Raw genomic sequence first — 22071 nt, 5'->3', positions numbered from 1 at the left:
CTGATGCCACTTGTCTACCTCACTCAGTATGAAAGCTACTAACTTCATCTTCCCCCGCCGCCACCTTGGAATGTCATGACAGATTGCGCAATAAAAATTAAGAAAACTTGAATGTTATAGAAACATTAGCGAGAAATGCCTGCTCTGTTCCTTAATTGAATAGCAAAGCTCTGCACTTCACCTGAAACTGGAAATCAGATTACACACCTCTTTATCCTTAGTAGGGAGTACCCTCTTTTCTACTGTCATCAATAACATATTTTATTAAACTTGCCAGAAGATAAGCCCACACAATAAAAGTACATTTAAACTCAAACACTCTCTCTCTCTCTTATTTGACAGAGAGAAACTATGGTCAAGCATAGAGATTAGGACAGAGGACCAAGAATGAAATAAAGACTTCGGAGTCCAGAAAAACACAGATTTAAGTTCCAAAGAATTAAAAGCAAACAGCTTTACACAACTGTATGCAGAATAAAGACAAAATATTAATTAGACAAATCAAGAGCAAATTAGACAAAATAATTGCATTCAAATACATGTGATCTTGGCTTCTCTTCTTTTTGAAAATGAGGCCTTAGTAAGTCCATGCAATTTCTCTACAATAGAACATAAGTCATAGGTCTGAAGTTCCAGAGTGCTATATCTGCTTGAAGTGATGGAACAAAGTTACAGTTCCTATTAAGAGTTAAAACAGCACAGAATTTCACTAATAAAATATTTACTGGCAGACACTGCTGTTGGACCAGATTTCACATTCTCGACTTTGTGACCAGCAGATCATCCCAGAACAGTCAAGCAGTTCAGATAACTATGTCAAGGAATAAACTTCTCAATATAGTAGCAACTGAATCAATTCCTAAACAGCCTTAATTCAAAATGGAAACCATTCAAATCTGGTATCTCAATATACAAGCTTAAAATTGGAAGGAAGACAGGAAGCAAGATAGGTATCTTCACAAACTCGTATTTTTTTTCCTGATACCATAACAGACCACAGAAACTGGCCATCATTATTGCTTCTAGAGAAAGTTCTAATGGGACAGACCTTCCTAAGCAGGTGCTCGCACATTTACTGTCATCCTGCCTCAGGCACCAAGACCAGCACGTGGGAAAGAACTTTAAAAAGCTTCCCTGTGGTACCAAAGAGCATGGGGTTGATGGGGTAGGAGACAGAAAAAATTCCTAAGTACTACCCAAAGCAAGCATAAAGGTATTGAGAACAAGCATTTGTGGAGAGTAATGGACTATGAAACACAAGTAAATAGCTCTACGGAAATTTAAAAATAATTTTATTGTTTAAAGATCTTCTAAATAGGTGTGGGAAATGACATGAGACTGCAGAGAAAAAAAATATTTGCTGTTTAGAGACATGCAACTGTATATTGCCAAATTTCTAAACAAAACAAGTTGGGAGGAGGGGGGTTGGTGAGGGGTTTTGTTTGTTTTGTTGTTTGGAGGGGGTAGTTTTGGTATTTTGTGGGGGTTTTGTTTGTTTTGAGGTTTTCTTTGGGGTTTTTGGCTTTGTTTTTTACTTCAGGTCAGTGCTTGCCAAGAAATTCAAGGTAGGCAAAGATTTGTCTAATAATATACACATTAAGCACCTGAAAAAAAGAAGGAAACACTTTTGCACAATATTTTAAGGGCATAAGTGAATTTTATGTTCAGCAAGTTATTAATCTTTTTTCCCAAAGGCTATCTTTAAAATTCTTAAATAGAAGAACCCAGAAACCATGAAATATCTGCTGAAGGAGCTCTTAAGGCTTTTCATCGGTATGCCACAGAATGCCATTAGTTCATTGATACTTAAGAGAAAGCAACAAGTAGCGTACTGTACTAGTATATACTGAGTTGATCAACCCTTGTGGTTGACTTTCTAACACTATCAATAAAAAGCTGCAAAAGGAAAGAGCAAGTTGTGGAACAGGTCTGTAAGCAGTAATATCTTATGTCAGTTATACTGACACACAATACCCTTATTATACTTAGTTTTCTTCTCTTTCCAAATCCCTTAATGAGATCTATAAATCAGAAAAACACTCTATTTTTCTCTATATCAGAAAAATGCTCCACAAATTGCTATGTTTTTATTCTTAAATTAAACTGAAATTTGAAGCAACTGGGTCAAATAGGTTTCATTTGCTTTTGCCCCAGAAGTTTAGTAATATTGGTACAGAGTTCTGCATAGCAACTTTAAATAAAAGTTAGCAAACTACCTCTGCTTTTGGATTTTTTGAAGATAAAAGATATCATATGTATATGAAGAAAAATTTTGTTGTACATAATGGGTTTTTTCCTTATTTGATCTCATTCCTCCCTGTCAAGTATGTAGTTTGTTCAAAGTCAGAAAGCCCCAAGTTAAGACATAAGTTTCCTCTTATAAATTATTCAGCCATGTAGCTTTATCTTTTTTTTTCCAGTTTGCTTTTTTCCTTTCACTTTGCTTACAGTTTACAATCACTATAATACACATTAATGTCTCCCCACCCTCCCCACCCCCCCACCCGCCCTTTATATTACAAATAGCACTTACTTGAACATACTTAACAAGCCGTGCTCCTTGGGTAAGCTCCTTATTAAAAATCCTTTTGCAACTACTGTATGCCTTCAGTTATTTCAGTGATTTACAGTTAACTTTAGAGCGCACCTCGATGACAAGTCATACTGATTCAAAGTGGTGCTGCTACAATCCTAATCTTTTCGACCTTCCTTGAAACCATATTCCCACTCTATGTCTAACCTGGCATTGATATTTTCTCTCTGGCAACCAAACTGGTAGATAATTCTTTAACTGATTGCGGTGGGTTAGCATGCAGGACCAGCTTACTGAAGAGTACTAACACCTGCAGCAATACCAGGGAGAGGGAAGGACTGGAATGGTACCAGCTTAGATAGGTTTAAACTACTGTGGAAACAGATTTTTAGTTTAGAAAGATCAGTCTCCTTACTGCATTCATGACTTTTATTTATCCATGATAAATAAAATAGGCCCCTTGACAGAATTTTAGAGTAGTCAAAGTAAGCATCAGTAAGACTCAAAGAATACATATTTTTTTCCTAAAAATAATAGAAGTACATATCTAAGCATGTCTAAGTACATATCTATTGTGAAAACACAATATTCTGGCTGTAATAAATGTAGATTCAAAGATAAATTTTTAAACAGAATACTGTTTAACAGAGACAAGTTTTAGTAGGGTATAAAAATTAACAGTAGCTGAAGAGAGTTTTTGAATAAGATAATTCATTGCTTTTCACTTCAACCTCCTCTGTTAACATAATCCTTTGCCTTACTTAAATAACCCTTGTACAAAATTCTTCCAAAAAATGCATCTAGTAAGATAAAAATTGCAGAACACACACAGAGTTTAGTACTTCATCAAACCTGAATTGTTTTGCCCCTCTACTCTGCTCTGGTGAGACCCCACCTGCAGTCCTGCGTTCAGCTCTGGGGTCCTCAGCACAGGAATTTCATGGACTTGTTGGAGCGGGTCCAGAGGAGGGCCACGAAGACAATCAGAGGGCTGGAGCACCTCTCCTGTGAGGACAGGCTGGGAGAGTTGGGGTTGTTCAGCCTGGAGGAGAGAAGGCTCCAGGGAGACCTTATTGTGGCCTTTCAGTACTTAAAGGCGACTTAAAAGAAAGATGGGGACAGACTTTTTAGTAGCGCATGTTGCAATAGGATGAGGGGTAATGGTTTTTAAACTAAAAGAGGGCAGATTTAGACTAGATAGGATGAAGAAATTTTTTATGATGAGGGTGGTGAAACACTGGCACAGGTTGCCCAGAGAGGCTGTAGATGCCCCATCCCTGGAAACATTCAAGGTGAGGCTGGACGGGCTCTGAGCAACCTGATCGAGTTGAAGATGTCCCTGCTCATGGCAGGGGGGTTGGACTAGGGGACCTTTAAAGGTCCCTTCCAACCTAAACTATTCTATGGTTCTATGAGTCAACACATTAAAATAGCTTTTCCATTCTACTTCCAAATTGCATAAACATGCTCTCAAACATAATTTCCAAAAATAATTAGGCATACTAGACTAGGTAAGGTAGGACTTCATGTAACACGAAGCGACTGTTAGAAGTCAGATTTCAGAAGAGCAAGACATTCCCACAGCTGGCTGACACAACACTGTCGTGTCTCATGGCATCAATAGTCAGTTCCACTTAGACAAAAGCATTTGTTATTAACTCGCAAACTAATACTACGAAGCTTCATATACTAGGGAAAGAACCTTGTATGGTTATGCAAATGTATATCATGAATAAATGTCAAGACTAACATTAAGAATAATTTGTTAGCATACAAAAATAGCATCACCTTTTAAAAATAATACAAATGGCTTGAGAGCATGGAATTGCTTTACTGATGAACTTTTCCTCAGATGTAGATGATAACACACTCAAACACAGCAGTAGGTGGAAATGGCATATCAAAAATCTTCTCTTTGCAGCAAAATGCTCAACAAAAGGATGCCTATACTGTCAGTAACACCAAATTTTTTTCTCTCCTCTACTGAAATTTACAGTGCATCTCATTTCATCAATTCAGGTGGGGGAGCAACTCGCATTCATGTGAAGAAACAACATTTAAGCAAAGCCCATCCTAGTATTCCCACCCTCTCTCAATGGGAATTAAATTCCCTGAAATATTTAGTATGTACAAAATACAACAAACAAGTCCCTGGAACCTAACAGATCAAGAATTTATCTTCCTAAGGGAAATCATGTACAAGTCCTTTGTGACAATACTCCCCATCCTGAGAAAGCCATGACTGCATTAATTAAGTCAATTCACTGGCTAGGCGTTGAGACAACTTACTTAGATGCCCATCCTAACAGTAGTTGTCTGGACTCAAAGACAGACTAGACTCCCTTCTCTTTCCCTCCCTACTGTCTCTCAGTACCTAGCTGGTTTTCAACATGTTTGTTAGGAAACCCTTTTAGAATAATCAAGTACTACCCACAGGAGTTTGCTTCATTATTTTCCAATACAGCATTAACTTGCTAGTTTGATACCATCTACCAGCCGATTATAATGCTAGCTATAAAACTGGACCAGATGAGCTTGCTTTTTAAAGTCTTCTTTAAAGTGAGGTGTTAGCCAAGATCTTACAGTGTAGAGGTACATAATCTTATCTTTAGGCATGTTGCCCTATCATATGTTGTAAACAGAGAAACTCCTTACAGTTTATTAGCATTGTGTAAACATCATTGATAAGAAGAAAATAATCCTTTTCCCAAAACGTGACTTAGTTTTAAGCAACAAATCCATGTTATTACAAAATTTAACTGAGTTTGCACACACGACTGAATTTTTCCTTACATCTTGTCCTGGTTTCAGCTGGGGTAGAATTAATTTTCTTTCTAGTAGCTGGTACAGCATTAGGTTTTGGATTCAGTATGAGAAGAATGTTGATAACACGCTGATGTTTTCACTTGTTGCTGAAAACAACTGAAAGTTGTTTACACTAAAGTCAAGGATTTTTCAGCTTCTGATGCCCAGCCAGCGAGAAGGCTGGAGGGGCACAAGAACTCGCGAGGGGACACAGCCAGGACAGCTGACCCCAACTGGCCAGAGGGGTATTCCAGACCATGGGATGTCATGCCCAGTATAGAAACTGGGGGGAGTTGGCCTGGGGGGATGGCTGCATCGGTCGGTGAGTGGTGAGCAATTGCATCGTCCATCACTTGTTTCGTATACTCCAATCCTTCCATTATTATTGTCATTTTTATTATTATTATTATCATTATTAGTTTCTTCCTTTCTGTTCTATTAAACTGTTCTTATCTCAACCCACACGTTTTACTTTTTATCCCTGATTCTCTCCCTCATCCCACTAGGTGGGGGGGGAGTGAGCAAGAGCTGTGTGGTGCTTAGTTACCAGCTGGGGTTAAACCACGACACGTCTATATCATAACATACTAACAGCTGTAGTAAACAGTTCTCATGCAATGACCACTGTAAAAATATACTGATGACACTAATTCCATATGACAATTTACAACCTTACAAAAACTGCAGTGGGAAACAGTTATACACACAAAAAGCCATAGATCCTTAAAACATACTATAGCTTTGGATCAAAAGCAAATTAAATAAACACATGATAGCAGCTGAGAACTGCTGTGATGAAAACGTCTAGGTTTTTTGTTACCAAATTTGGTGTGTTTACTGTAATTGTTGCAAATAAATGAGAGCCAGTTTACTACCTAGCTGTTGTTTATTCAACAATAATTCAGGCTGGGTTTTTAAGAATACCAAAATGTTCTTTGAGAAGAATATAACAACCTGTCTTTAGCCCAAAGAATACTTTGTCAGTCCTTTAGAGTCACAACATAGAGACCATATTTAAATGTAACTGAAATATTTCAAAGGATCAAAGTATAAGAAATACCATACACACAGAATCTGAAATTACCTATCTGAAATTATGCCTTTCAGAAATAAGCTTACTGAGTATTCTCTTACAGCTCTCAGAGTTAAAACCAAGATTTAGAAGCGTTCTACATTTCATATGAAGGGTAAGCTTTACTGCATGACGCTGTATATTTACAAGCTCAGCAGGAAAAAAAAAACCAGGTAGTAGGAAGTTCTGCTAATTTGACAACTCCCATATATGAGAAACTATGAAATGTTTTGATTAGAAAAACAAAGCTTCCATGACATCATTCAAAAATGAAATAGAACAGCCAGACCCATCTGTTACCAAAAACAGCCAAAGGAGTCTCCCACCAGGTAGGAAGGGAAAAAAAAAAAAAAAAGGAAAAAAAAATATCACAGCTCAGACTCCTGTGGGAGGCTCCAGGGTCCTGGCTGAATAGCAGGAATACTGGCACAGACCTCAGAAGGTCATCAGGAAAAATGGTTAAGAGAAAAAGAAATTAAATTATCAATACAGCATATATTATAACTTTAAAGTTTAAACTCCTTCTCCTCAACCAGAGATGGAAATTGCATAAGTAATTAAATCAGAGTGCCACAAGATCCGCTATAAGGAATAAAATTATCAGGAAGCAATTTTCAAAAACAAACATGTTTTTTAGAATGGGAATGAGAAATTCTGCAAAGAAATAAAAGAAAATGGGCCTTCCATAATGATCACGGTCAATAGTTATGCAAATAAAAATATTTTAAAATTAAAAGCAATCATTCAACAGCTACAACTAGCTGCCAGTGAAAGCAACACTCACCTTACAGAATAATCCCACAATTAGCTGAAACATGCAAAAAAATCCAGTTGAAAACAAGACAAATTTTTACCTCATCCCCATATTTTTACATTGTAGGATGGGGGCAAAAAAATTTCTGCAATTGAAACTCTGTCCACCAGTCTCTCCTTTTCTCCCCATTCTCTCAAGTGACAAACATTTCAGAAGCGGAGTGACAGCAGTCTTGCTTTGAATGACATTTGAGCATAATCTAGATATAAATAGAGCTGGTCTGACCAACATAAGTGGCAGCAGAAACTCAGTTTGACATAATAGTCTTCGTAAGAAAACAGCCAGTGTTCCCATACATAGTTTTAAGTCTCTGGGTTCTAAGTTAAATGGAGGAAAGAGTTTCATCACAGCAACAAAACTAGACTTATCTGAATTGAAACTTTTTTACTTCTGATTGCATTGACCTGCAATAGTGGACAGTCCCAAACTGTTCTTAGTTATATACAGCCTTCAGTAGAGGCAGTTTTAAAACGCTAAGTGATATCTGCATGAAAAGATTCCAGTTCTTAATATCCATTCAAAATAAAATCCTGTGGTCCAAAGGAACCCAAAGCATTAGTAATACAATTAGACATATATAATTTTGGCCAAGTAATGAAAATCAAATTATAAAACATAAATCTCAGTTTGCAAACAAATTGGTTGTCCCAAGCACAGAAGAGCTAAAGAAGCAGTGGAGCAGAAGACAGCCCTCAAAGAAAACGTTGCAACTACTGAATCAGTAAGACTGCTGCATGAGACTTGAAGTGTAATATGAAGTCATTAAATGTTTAGTGTAAACCAGAATCTACTTTTAAGTTAACTTATCTATTACCTATTATCTTGTTCCAAAAAGTTCTAACTCCCCCCTCCACCCCCCCCAAATACCATAAGCCAAGGTAAACTAATTTAGCTAGCAGCCTAATACAATGGGTCTTCTGAACTAAAGATTTCACAGACAAGTCCTTGCCTGGAGTTGTAGACAGGTATAACGAATCTACCACAATGACCTATTATAAGGAAACTGTAATTTCGTATATGAATAAACAAGTTGCTCTAGTAGTTCATGTGAATACCTCAGAGGTTCGATGTTCTGGCAGAGATTTTATTTATTTATTTATTAAAAGAAAAAAAAAAACATGCGCTAATGAATATGATTAGAACTCTGCTTATCAATCTCTCTGAAAAACAAGACCATTTTCTTTGGGTGATTGCCATATTTATTTTCCTCCACACATATTTTTTAATGAAGAGTGAGGTTCTTGTACGGTGTCCCTTAAGACCTGTCAAATATTGCAACAGAACAGCAGACTTACGTACATTTTTAACACCGTCTCATAAATCCCTTTGGCCAAGTTTCTCTTCTATAAGCAAGACAAAGATCAGTTTACATTACAAGAAAGTTTAAATCGAAAGCCTAAAGACCTCCCACAATATAAAACGCTGTTTTAAATGAGTATGAAATATTTAAACAGGTTCACTGTTTCATTCATTAGAGAATACATACGGGGCAGGGTGGCGGGGATGGAAGAAGAAACAAGCTACCCCCTGTAATTCCAAGGTGATTGCACAGGGATAATGTAAAGATAACTGCCTTGGCCTATGACACATCTGAACCCTCAATATTAAGTCCTGCTTTATTGAGAGAAGAGTCAGTGACCCTTAACTTCTACCTGGAGACTCTCTCATCAATGGTTTTGTTTAAAATAACCATTCTTGCCAAAGAACAATTTTCTTCTTAATGTACAATCTTCAGACCACTCCTCTAGAACATCCTGTCATCACATACTGCACCTGCATGGGGTGAATCACCAAATGGAAGAGTAGTTCAAGCAGAGATCACAAAGCCACAATTGCTGGGCTTCTATCCCCCACTTTGCTACCAATTGTCTCCATGGTCTTCAGTAAACACAATCTCACTGTGAAGGTTTATGCATCTACAAAAATAGTTACCCTAAAGAGGTAACTTTAATGTTCAGAAAGCCACATAAAGTTTTCAGAGGACAGGCGTGCCATTGATTTAAAGGATTTCCAAAACAAAATAAAAGAACTGACTAATTAATCTTAGTTGTTCACAGATCACTACTTGTTTAAAATGCAGTTTCAACATTTTGCCAGACAGTTTTCTTTCATTTCTAGCATCAAAATTACTTTTTTATTATTCTATTTATTACAAAATATTTCCTGTGCCCACCACAGATAACCAGATGTGTTTTATATACACAAATACATAGGTATTAAGACTGGACTAAGACTTCCTAATTTCACACAGGACATGAAAAAAAACCACCAACAACCACCAATAAACAAAAGAACACACGTAGTAGCAGCAAGTTTCCTTCATTAATAAAGGAAAACTTACTCATTTCAACAACTTTAGAGGAGATATTCAAAAATGTCCTACATGAGCCACTACCCAGGAGTCTACATTATATGAACCAACATTACTACTAATGCAGAGTACTTTGTCTACAAATATGGCAATCCTTATTTTACAAAAATCTGGACCTCAGATAATTTCAAGGATCAAATTTAATGCATGTATAGCCGGGATTTACAAGTGCGTCATTTTGTAATTTCTCTTTGAAGATGAGTCTTACCCATCTTAAGTTGCCAAGTTTTGCATATTTCACATCTTATGAACTCAGTTTGGCTAGAAAAAAAAGAATGAAGTAATGCTCTGTGCACTCAAAAGGATTAAAATTTGGTATGACTAAAGCGAACAGCAGCTAACAATCTTCTAAAGCAGTTCTCACTGAAAAGTTCATCTGACTTTATAAAAATGAACTTGTATGCAAAATCCATTGCTATGAGGGCCCATACAGAAGTACTGTAAAATTTGAGTTCTTCAACATATAACAGCATAGTTCCCTGCAACTTTTCAAAAAACTGACATGCATAAAATAATGTGTTTTGAATAAATGAGTTTGATATATCACTAAAGACAAGTAGTTACACAGCCCCAGAAGTGATCAACATCAGTAAAAGATAAAGGTACAGAGAAGTCATATGTTATTTGATCTCTATTCCTCTCATAATTTCCAAGTTTCAAAATTCTCATAGCATCAGCGACCAAGACATTAAGACCGTCATCATGGGCGCAGAAAATTCTCTGTTCTCCAAACTAACATATTCTGCTTTGATGTACAATTCTTTATACATGCCGACTAGGCTTGAACGAAGAGGCACTTCAAACCAAACTATGACTGCAAGGTTACACAATCCACATCAGTTCCTGCAGTTCAGAAATCCAGCAAGAATCCCTTAGGTCAGAATAGGAGAAAAAGGGCTGGGAACTCATTTTGAAATCTATGCCCAGCACATCCTCTGAATTACCTTATTTTTTACATATAAAAAAATGATGCTACCCTAAAGGAGTCATGGTCAGGACGAAAGCTGTTCACTGAGCATAGTATAAAACAGGGCTAGCAACTCTCAAGAACTGAACGGTCCAGGAAAGAGCAGAAGGATCAGTAACACTCTGCTCAATAGTAGCCTATTGGCAACTGACAGCTGCTTGGAAACTGGAGCATAACTCCATAAGAAGAAGGCAAGAAAAAAAGGCAGCTAAGCCACGCGGTAGAACCTCAACAATCCTCTCGTCACTCATGGAGAATTACTGGTGGTCAGCGGACGCATCACAGCTCAAGCCACAGCTATGCAACTGCATGCACTTCCTATTCTTCAGGAAAAGGCAAGCTGCTTAAAAATAAATAAATAAATCAATCACAAAAGAAACCACAGCAGTAGCAAAAAAAAAACCCCAAAACCAAAAAACCCCCCAAAAGACACTAAAACCCCCACACTCCAAAAAACTTAACAGCTGATTTCTTCAACATAGGAAAGTTTTGCCCCCCCCCCAAATTCTGCATCATTTAAGGATTTTCGATATTCCAGATAAGCAGCTTCTTTTACTTTGGGAGAATCTTGAGTAGTGTTTTTCAGCACTCCGAAGAAAGATAGGGAACAAAAATGGAAAGAGTAGGAGATCAGAAACTACTTTTTAAGTTGCCATAATGAAAGCAGGAAAATGTGAATGATTAATGCTTAAAAGGAAATGATAAACATAATATTGACAACTTCTTACAGCACATTTTTAGCTGCTGAATGAGTTTTTTAAAATACTCGAGAAAACTGATTATTTATGTCAATAAAAGAGCTATTCTTTTTAGAATTTATAGTCACTGTACTGACTATGAAAACCCATTAACTTTATAAGTCTCCTGAGTGTTTTTAGCTCCACAAATCTAGCTTTGTACTGTTTTAGCCATATTCCATGCAATTTTTTAAAAAGTACTCCTGGTTAAAGCAATCTTAAATCTCCTTCTACTACTTAAAAAAAAAAAAAAAAGAAAAATTTATATGTACTCCAGAAGAACTTACCCAAAATAACTTTCATCATATCCAAAGTGAAAGCATTTTCACATTTAATCCTTTTTTAATCTCATGTTTTATAGTTGCAAGTGTCTTTGAAATAGAAAGTAATTAGTGTTTTCACCACAGGAGACAACAGATACCAGGTACTGTACTTCCATTTCCTCTGCTGAGATCCACTGCATAGCTCAGTAGTGAGCAGCGTGCAAAAAATAATAATTATTACAAAGCTTGTAATACTATGAGTGTTTAGCAGCCTGATCACAGGATTTTACATCCAAGGTTATTTACTATCCCTGTGCTCTTCTGTACAGTCAGACTTCTGACATGCTAATGCATATTTATATAATAAATCAGTAGGGCTTCATTCAATTGCAAATACATTCTTATACCCTCATCTGAACCAAGTATCTTCATGAAATTCTTCCATAGTGTTATGCAGTTGTATAACAGTTACATATTCTGAAATATATAATAAAAACTCAGATGGGACCATCACCTATCACACAACACATTTTTAAAGCCTTCAACAAAATGAGCTGACATTTTATCCTCACATTTTAAATGGAAGAAATCAGGATGCATTTAAGACAAGCTTTTTGACCACTGGGTGCCACTCTTGTTCTGTGTAAAATACACGGCCTGGCACTAACTCAGTTTTCTCAGTCTTTTTTTTTTTTTTTTTTCAGCTTTGAACAACTCTGATTCTTTTACTAGTTTTCAAAACCCTCTACTGTTGCTTCTAGCCCCAAGAACACAATTTTGAGAGAAGTCTAATGCACACAAACCCTTATGGTATATGAAGGATTTTTTTATGGTGAAGTTATGTAATAACCTACTTACGCTACATCTAAATCATCACATTCAAAGGAACAGATATCTCCCTGCAACTGTGTAGCACTGTATTGCCATCACTTCTAGCAGCTTCATATTGTGTTTGCAAGGCCTCAAGACTGAGGCTTTGAAAAAGCTTGTCAGGCTTGCTCTGTCTGAGCTTTTCCCGACCTGCCTGAAGTCTTGTTTTTTAACTTGGTGCAGGTTTAACAGCAATTTTTCTAACTGACCAGGTGTCTATAGCTAAATTGGTTTACTGTTGTTGATTTTTGTATAGTACAACCATAGTTTTATATAGATAGCAGTAAGGAGTTATTCTATGTAGAATGAGGTATTTATGACTAACACCCTGATGCAGTATATAGAAATACAGGCCTGAAATAATAGCAGACACCCCAAGAAGTGGAGACACAGGATGTAGCGTATAAAAGTACAGCATGAGATTACATTCTCAGATTAGACTGTTAATATTTCAGTTATACTAACAATTAATTCTTATCTGAATATTTAAGGCGAGTTTCATCTTTGTCCATTAATTTTGAGTGTAACATTATCCTGTGCACTTTAATTATCATATCAAATAATCCCATATCAAACATCATTGCAGGCATATGTATGTTCCAGCCCTACTGTTTAGTACTATTCCTTACATTTCATAGATGGGAACCCAAGGTATGGACCAAGAGGTGCTTGCAGAAATTAACATAATGCATGATGGAAATATCTACTCATTGGTCCAGCTGAGAAAACAGGGAGGTCAGAACAAGGCCATGGTGAACTTCATAATCCCATTTATTCACCCCACCAACCTTTAAAGTGACACAGGTATCTTTCCACTGTATTGTCACCCCAAGGTACTGCAGTCACAGAAGCAAGTATTAGACCAAAGAATTCTGTGAAGTTATATAAAAAGTGGAACTGATCAGGGAGTTGCACTAAATTACTTAACAGTCCCAGGCTAACAACCTAAAGATGCTATCATTATACCTCTTATCCTTACTAAACAAATACTAAAATAGAGACTTTCACGTCATACCATTTATTTAATTTTTATTTCAAACAATACAACTAGAAACCACTTTTCCACTATCGTGTTTTTTTCCAACAGATGTCCTTTCCCACATCCCTGCCACTTCACTCCTCTGCTCCACAAACTGGTTTCATAACAAACTAAAAATGCCCTAAGTAGTCCCAGCCTATGCATGGCACTACTGCAAAGTCTTATAAAATACCTGTATTCAGGCTGCCGACTTATCGGATGATCATCCCTTGGCCATCTGTATCCTGATTCATCCTGCAAAACACACACGCAAAACAATTGTGTGATGTGTATCTCAACATCAGATGTCAGGTATAGTTAGCTGCCAAATAGTACTTATTTACTGCAAAACCCAAGCATTTAATGAGCTAAAAGAAAGTATTAATCATTCACAGCAAGGTTTCTCTCAGTTTATTCACTGTACCCCATTCCTCTTATTTTCTTCCTCTATCAATACTAAAGAAAGCAACTTTGCAATGCTGTACAAAACACAAAAACTAAAATAAATTTCTGAACTATATACATAGGCCCTGGCTTAAAAAAAAAAAATCCTCATTGAAATGTAAATTATCATCAATAGCTTGAAATTACAGGATTTCAAACAGCTGGGTTGGAGGAGGCAACAGCAATGACTTTCCAAAGGGACCATAAATTTTGTACTTCAGTGTAGCTACTCGGGGGGGGGGGGAACATTCAACATCATGACAGAATTTAAATAAGTGAACAACTACGCGAATTAGAAGGATAGGTAGACAACATTCAACAAGTTGCACGTGCAAGGATTTGTTAAATACAATGATTTTGCAATTATTCTTCTATTCATTCAGATAACTTTGCACTGCATTAGCGAGAGGACTTCTGGCCACTTTTGTTTTCGCAGTTCAGACTCTGAGCTTTCCACAGTGCTGGACGAGAGCTCTTTTCTAAGTCAATAGAGTAGCTAGCAACCGTAAGAAGCAGCAAACGGGTACTACCATATAATCACAAGAGTCTTAGAAGCACAGTGACAGCAAAAAAGCACCAAGTATCAAAACCTGGATGTTTTTTCTACTCATTCTTTTTCAATTTATGAGAACAGCAGTAACATCAATGCTCTCTCTGAAATAATATTTTAGCTGTTCAGTATTTAAGCGTTAATGAGCAAGTAAACATCATAAACATGCGAGTAGAATCACCTTACGTACACCTCGGTGTAGAGGGCCACTTCTTCGTTCATGGGCAAAACTGCGACCCTCTTCATAGTCTCTGTACTCAGTGTGACTGTAATCATCATACCTACTATAATTCCCATCCCCAGGTCTTTCAAGCAGCGGTGGTTTCTTGGGCACAATGTTTACTACTCTATGGTAATCATCCTAAAAGACAACACAAACAAAATCATATTGCTTTTAACAGCTGGAAACCTATAGTAAATACACAAAAATAAAAACAACAAGTTATTTCTAAGTATGGGACTATAATAATCTTAAAAGCTGAAATAGCACAGGGGAGCAACAAACATTAAAAATCATGCCAGTCTGATGGTGGAATAACTTACTAAATCTAAATGGACACCATTCAGATGCAATCCTTAGGCATTACAAGATTAATTAGAGGGATAATTTTCAACATGGTTTAAGTTTCTTTTGAAAGTTTAAAGCATTAGCTACCTTCTAAGCATCAGCTACTTTCTTTTTTTATGCATTAGCCACATGTGTTTCTCAGAGACTTTTATGTTAACTTAGGAACGCAATAAAGAAAGTTACTCCTGTAATGCCTGTAAAACATAGAGCCCATTTGAAAATACTGTCAATTTTCTTAATGTCCATAACATCCTCCACACTATGGAGATTACAGTGAAGACAGTCCTTGCTTCATAATCTGAACAGATAAGCATCTCCTCAATACAACAGAGTAGGTGATCTGAGTATTCAAGTGACAGAGTTTTAACACTTGGTTTTTCTTATAATGCAAGTTTTGGATAGCTTTTTAATAGAATGCAAAATTAATTTATTGTATTCCCTTCAAATAAAATGTCATGCACCATTTACCAATTACAGAAATCCTTTGTTTATTAAGCACAAATTGCACAGTTGCAAAGGATACAAATTCAATTTTCTAGAACTAAGTATTATATCAGCCAACTGCAAATAAAAAGCAAACAAAAACATGAATGCAAGACCTCGTATTTTAAGTCTTCTTCCTTTAGCAAGATATGTTTTCTATGGGCCTTAAAAACACAGGCTATAAATGCAGAGACTTGAGTTAGCATGTGCAGGTTGGAGGCAGGGAAAGATACTCAAATTAGTTTTTCTAACAGCAGTAGAAGTCAGAATTTAACGCATTTTTTGTAAAAAAAAAAAAACCAAAAAAAAACCAACACTAAATTCACAAACTGCTAAATATTGTCATGCAAAAAAAGTTAGTTCTGATTTCAGAGACCACCCAACAAATTCACTAGAGGGCAATCCAAAGCCAGCCTACAGCCATACTGATGCAAAGTAGAGACTACATACACATCCATACACGGCCACAATGCTTGATCTACCCTTACCTCATTGAACATCCTTGACCTGTATATTTTTTTTTAGTTTGCTGTCTTACAAAGAAGATGTGCTCTGAAGCTAAAATAAAACTGCTCCATGCTTCAGCCTCACCCAGAAGTCCCTATCGCATAACTATATTGACATACAGAAGGATAGTTACATGAAAGCTCAAGGTGTCCCCACTTAGGGTTAACTGTGCCAAGTGCTTGCAACTTTATGTTGTTTACCAGGATCTGAAAGCATGTGTTTTCACTATGCTCTATACTTGATATATAATTAGCACCCTTTAGATTAGGACAAGCCTTTTGCTCTCTCAAACAAGAGATACTTCATTCTGTATCATTGGCATGTTTCAGTTCCAACATACTAACCTATCAGCAAATGCTGAGTGTTCATAGATTGATTAAATTAATTCCACGTTACGTGTCTAGTCAAAATTAAGTCAGACCTCTACATGTGGACATAGATACAATGGCACAGGCGTACAAGGACAGAAACTGCCTGCCAACTATCTTGAATCACCAGAGCTGTACAAGAAGCTTCATAACCATCTTTCAGCAAGGCAGAGAGACACCAGATCTTGGTTTGTCTATGTATCTAGTTAATTCTTGCATCAAAATAAGGGCATCACATCTTTTAAATTGTAAAGTAAATTTTCATAATGCATATGTTCCCTGGTCAGCTTGAAAGACTAAAAGAATTTAGGATTGTCACTGTTGCAATGGTTAAATTAAATTAATGCGTTAGTCAAGTCAAGCATTGATTAAAAAAAAAAAAAAAAAATCTTGAAAATACATTCTGCCTTTCCTCACGTCCTATTGCTCTTAAATATTTTGCAGAAGCAGCTAAATACCCTGTGCAAACTTATCTGATTTCCAGTTTGCTGAAAATGCAGAAATTTTGTTGTTGCCTGTAAAGAGAGTTAAAAACGTCACAGAGCAACCAAACACTAAAACACTATGCAATAGAGAAGACTACATAACTTGGTAACAAGTTACCAGCACTGGTACACTTCCAAAACAATAAGCTGAAAATATGATAGAGGGAACCCAGAAAGTATGCTAAATCAGCTATGCTATTATTCCAACATTTAAAAGAATTAAAAGAAAAGCCAGATAACAGGCACAGGCACCTGAAATTTTATTTTGCCAAATGTACATTGCACAGCATGTAAATAGAAATAGCAAAAAGTATTCTTAAAGTTGTATTTAAGGTATAATAGCTCAAAAAGACAAAGCTACAACCTGTTTTCTTTCTTCTTTAGAGACTTCGGACCGAGGAGGAAAAACAAAAAAATTACTCAACTCTTTGGCACAGAGATTTTTCCAAAAGCATTCTAAAGTTATTCTACAGCAGAGTAAGCATAGCTTCTGCATTTGCTTTTACAAGCATAGCATACAGTAGAAGTCTCCATGCTTACAAAGTAGATTTCCATCGAAACTTTTCTTGATAAGCATTTCCCTTACAAGACTCCAAAACACAATTTAGCAAAGATGTATTTTCAACATTTGTTACAAACATTTCCTTCTATACTTTAAGCATCATAGTAAAAAACTGCATCGGTGACAAGAACAATAAAGAAAATAGTCATTTTACCACCTCAAATCACTTCAAAGATGTATTAACATTAAAAAAAAAGTCTGGGAAAAAATACAACACGGTATGCGCCCTTGGTTCTCCAGACGTTATTAAAAATCCTGTGTTGAATTACACAAAGAATTACACACAAAAAAAAAATCAATTTATCAAAATACAAATATTCTTAAACACTTTCAATAGTTTTGAAAAAAAATTACAAGATTTAATTTTGTAGGCATCCTATTATCTCTGTGCAGATGCACTTGCTAGACTATTGGCTTAAATGAATGAGAAAAGAATGGAACTTGGGGTATACTAGGAACATAAATACGTACATAAATCCAGCCCTTATGGAACAAGTCATGATATAAAGGTATAACAGTATAACGCTAAGGAGACATACTATACACTTACATCAGGATGAATCCTTGGAGGGAGACGTTCTCTTGGAATTCTTTCATAGTCATATCGCCCTTCAGACCACATTTCATCTCTTCGATATGCCACTAAAGACAATGAAAATCCAATTAGCCAAAACCAGACTCATTATGAATAGACGAAAGGATAACAAGCATAGAAAAAAAAGTTCCTGGACTTCTCCCACCATAATGTATTATGCACAAGCCGTCTACATACACTTTTTTTAATTAGCCCTTTCAAAAGTAAGTCTATCTAGTTATAGAAAGTAATTAATGAACTTAAAGCAAAAATAACTCACAGTAAGTGCAAGAACAACTGAACAAATGGAAATTAGTGCAGTATTAGCAATATAATTACAGGACTTAAGGATACTATAAACAGCTCTATTGAAATATATATGCACATTGCAAATACCAGCTGTGCATATAAATTCATACACACATACCCTATAGCAATTTTGATATCGCTCTGCTAAAAATAGAGGACTTTTTTTTAAAAAGAGTTCAACTCCTATTTATTAGATTGAAGAATTTCTACTTTGTTATATCATATATAATAACTTTGAATTCTTTCATCATCTCAACCACCTGGAAAGAGGTTAAAATGCAACACATCATTCAGTTAGTACAAAGCTCCATGTTTTGAATACATGAATGAAATGCATTCTTCACGTGCAGATTTTTCCTGGTTTAAACTGGTAGTCAGCAGAACACAAAAAATTCCTCCTTCCAAAGAAAGGCGACTTTCAAAGTCAAAATTACTAACTAAATACAGGTGGAAGTAAACTATCACCATAAGAGATTCTAGTCATGCTATGTTAGACAACACAAACTTGAGGGGTTCTGATGGTTATAAAGGTGAAAAATTATATATTATACTTCATTGAAAATAGGTAAGAAATTTCTAGAATTTTATTTTTCAAAGTTTCTCTTCACAATGGTAGTTCTAGCTAGGAAAAATAATAAAAAAAAGAAACAGCAGGACATATTCAGAAGGAGAAATACATAACATCTACTTCCACAAAATAGAAACTTTTAACTGGAAATAGACTTACAAGACTATATAAAAATGTTAATTATTACAGATGTTAAGAAACAATAAGACTAAAGGGTATACTAACTGTAAACAGAGGTAGCACTAAGTCAGGTACATATTTTTGTGAAAAACAACAAACACTCTCTTACTTACTTTTCTGTCAGTTTCAGCAGCTCTGCTTTGGAAGACCCATTCAATTACCTACCAAAAAAAAAGAAACTGAAGTCAGCAAAAAGTGCATTTATATATATATTCATAAGTAAATTTTTTCTTTTAAGTAAACCAGACATTTAAAATCTAAGTCTTTCGACTGCCCATCCCCAAGACTTGTCTGAATTAATAGAATTCACTACACTCGATTAAGAAAGAATATTAACTACTCAGCTGAATTCACAATATCAAAAAACTTCCTGTGACAAATTATTACAGATACAACACTTTCCTAATAAATTCCAGAGTTTTCTTTCCCTTTTATCACTTTTTACTCACTGTCTCAGCTTTTCTTCCATTTGTTAGCAACAGCTTTTGGAAACTACTTTACCTGCTTTCTTAAAAACACTCAGCAAAGTATTAAATATATTCACTTAACTTACATTTATTTCAGTGTCTTTCAATATCATTAAGTAGAGAAAAATAAGACTCAGTTGCATGTGATGAGAGGTTAATGAAAAGTTTGATTTAACAAATGTTTTTCCTTTGGAAATAGATAGTAAATCCTGATGAAGTAGCTCCTTCCTCAACTGTTAATAAGCCTTTATGTTCAGATTTCGACCCTACCGTTGGTACAAACAAACCAGAGTACCTTCTTAAAACTCTGTTCCACTTTATGACAGACTTGACCTTAAGTACGTTCCATAACCAAGACACAGGACTAGTCTGATGTAGCCACAGATTATAAATCAAAAGCTGACTAAATCAACGGGAGTTTGGTAGGTCCTGATTTTGGTAAGGGCAAGTGCTAGAGCGTCTGCTGTCCCGCTCTTTCTCAAAACACTTTGCCGCTGGTTCCCCACACCCAGCCCTTGCCCCAAGGTGGACCATTCCCTCCGTCCGTACCCGCTGATGGCCGGAGAGCACCCGAGCCTCCCACGGCGCCTGCGCGTCCACAGCCCACCCACCCACCCACCCCGCACATCCGCACAGACTTTGGTACCTGATGGCGAGCCTCACTGGGGTTTTTTTAGACCAAGAGCAAATACCAGAAGCTGGATTCAGATAAGGTTTTCCAGTGGGGGGGGGGGGTTCTGCATGTTGACAAAAACAGTAGGGTCCACGCCCTGCTGCCTGCAGCAGTTACTGAAACTGTTAACTGAACACAGGGTTCAAAAAGCAACGCACTGCAGGCTGAAGCTAAGGGCAAGCTTAGATACCACGCTGCTCCCTGTCAGTCATGCCGCATCCAACATCCCATCACAAATCACCGGCAACAGGCACTGACATTCATGTACACGCTCTGTTATATTATCAGGCAGAAAGGCTTATAAAAATGGGAGCGTTTTTTATCATTGTCGATGGACCTCACTCCCACTAGCAAGCATATCACCTGTTTTTGACAAAACAAAAACACAAGCTGGAAAAAAGGTAGAGATATACTATCACAAAAGTCAACAGACTGAAGAAAAAAAAAATACACAACTACATCAGACAAGACGTAAGTACGGAGGTGGAAGAAAAATCTCAGAAGTGAAGAATATTTTGTGTGTAGTGGAATGAAATGAAGAAAATTAATCAGACAGAATTAACCATCAAGTACATTGCTCAAAATGCTGGTAAGGAAAACCAATATGGGGAGACCAATTTCACACAGAAGACTAAAAAGACAAATTTTAGCTGGGACCAATGAGATAAAGTAAGGATGCATTTGAAAATACCAGACAAAAAAACCCCAACGTTTAAAGAGAGGAAAATGCATTTCCCAGCCTCTTGAGCGCATTTCATATGTTTCTACAGAAAAAAAATAAATTGTATTTCTTAGATTTTGTGACCTAACACAGCTTTAGTAACAACCATGAAGAGACTAAATTCTTGGGATCAATATGAGAAGATTCCAATAAAAGGAATTCAAGAGATCAAACCTCAAGATTACTATGCTGCATTTAGATTCACCTGTTCTCTCAGTACAAAGCTACTCTAAAACAAAGATTAAAAAAAATAAATATCTATTTTTGTTTCACACCTAATGCCATTGTCACTCATATCGACTATTTTCTATTAGCATAGACAGCAAAAGTAGTTGATATTTCTTTATTATCATGGCATATAATCACTTGCTATATTAATTTAAACAACCTCTTCCTATTTTTGATCAGAGGTGACTGTTTTCCCCTAAAGCAAGGTCTTCATTTTCTCAAATAAAGACACTTCAGCATACGCAGAAGCCATTCTATTAGTGCAGCACAAGCTGCTTCACTGCGGCCAGCTGCCAAGAACGGCTTTGCTCCGATTATCACAGCGCTCTGTCTTGCTCTATGCTAGTATAACCGATGTAATACAAAAAGGGTTTCTTCATCAAGTAGATTACACGGGTCGCTTAAACTTTAGATTTTTGGTACAACTGGGTTTTCTTTATCAATCAATCATTTTTTTTTCTTTCTTAATAACATATCCTAAAAAAATCTCTGACATATTTGCAAAAGCACTCCAGTATTCTGCAATATTTTGTGCACAATTCTTGTCTTACTCGAGACACTTACTTGAGACATCAATTTTCATCAGGGCTAGAAATACCTACTTCTCCAGGATTTGTAATTTTCCAGTGTGTGCTATCAACCTTCTGCAGAATCTACATTTTTGTTTCAAAAACACACAGCTTTCTAATCCAGATGGCTACATCTTGCCATATGTGAACAAAGCATAAAACCAATGGTGTGCTGTAAATGCAGAGGCAGGCAGCTGCAGTATCTCTGATGCTACTGGTATATATCTGGTTTTATACTGTTACTTTGACAAACAGCAGAGACTGACAAATGTGGGCCAGTTCTGTTACTGATTTGTTATTGATTTGTTATTAGTTAGAATTAACCACATTCAATTTTAATGGGAATGTAGAATTATAAGAAATAT

At 36.4% G+C, this 22071-nt stretch overlaps 1 protein-coding gene across 6 annotated transcripts in view; it reads right to left on the bottom strand.

The window, feature by feature from the left end:
- PPHLN1 (periphilin 1) overlaps window positions 1-22071 on the bottom strand; it is a 74536-nt gene that overhangs the window by 49645 nt on the left and 2820 nt on the right. For 4 of the 6 annotated variants that reach the window (XM_049814333.1, XM_049814332.1, XM_049814337.1 and 1 more), the window contains exons 2-6: window positions 19162-19209; window positions 17968-18059; window positions 16829-16885; window positions 14626-14805; window positions 13644-13705 (exon numbers count right to left, since the gene is read on the bottom strand). In XM_049814333.1, coding sequence (XP_049670290.1) covers window positions 13644-13705; window positions 14626-14805; window positions 16829-16885; window positions 17968-18059; window position 19162 — 392 coding nt within the window. In that variant the 5' untranslated portion in view covers window positions 19163-19209. The remainder of the gene's footprint in view (window positions 1-13643; window positions 13706-14625; window positions 14806-16828; window positions 16886-17967; window positions 18060-19161; window positions 19210-22071) is intronic. The other 2 variants (XM_049814336.1, XM_049814334.1) reach the window with 2 other exon arrangements.

Source organism: Accipiter gentilis, chromosome 11 (assembly GCF_929443795.1).
Source record: "Accipiter gentilis chromosome 11, bAccGen1.1, whole genome shotgun sequence".
Classification (NCBI taxonomy): domain Eukaryota; kingdom Metazoa; phylum Chordata; class Aves; order Accipitriformes; family Accipitridae; genus Astur; species Astur gentilis.
The sequence above is the reverse complement of the archived record's forward strand: the minus strand, read 5'-3'. Positions and strand labels throughout refer to the sequence as shown.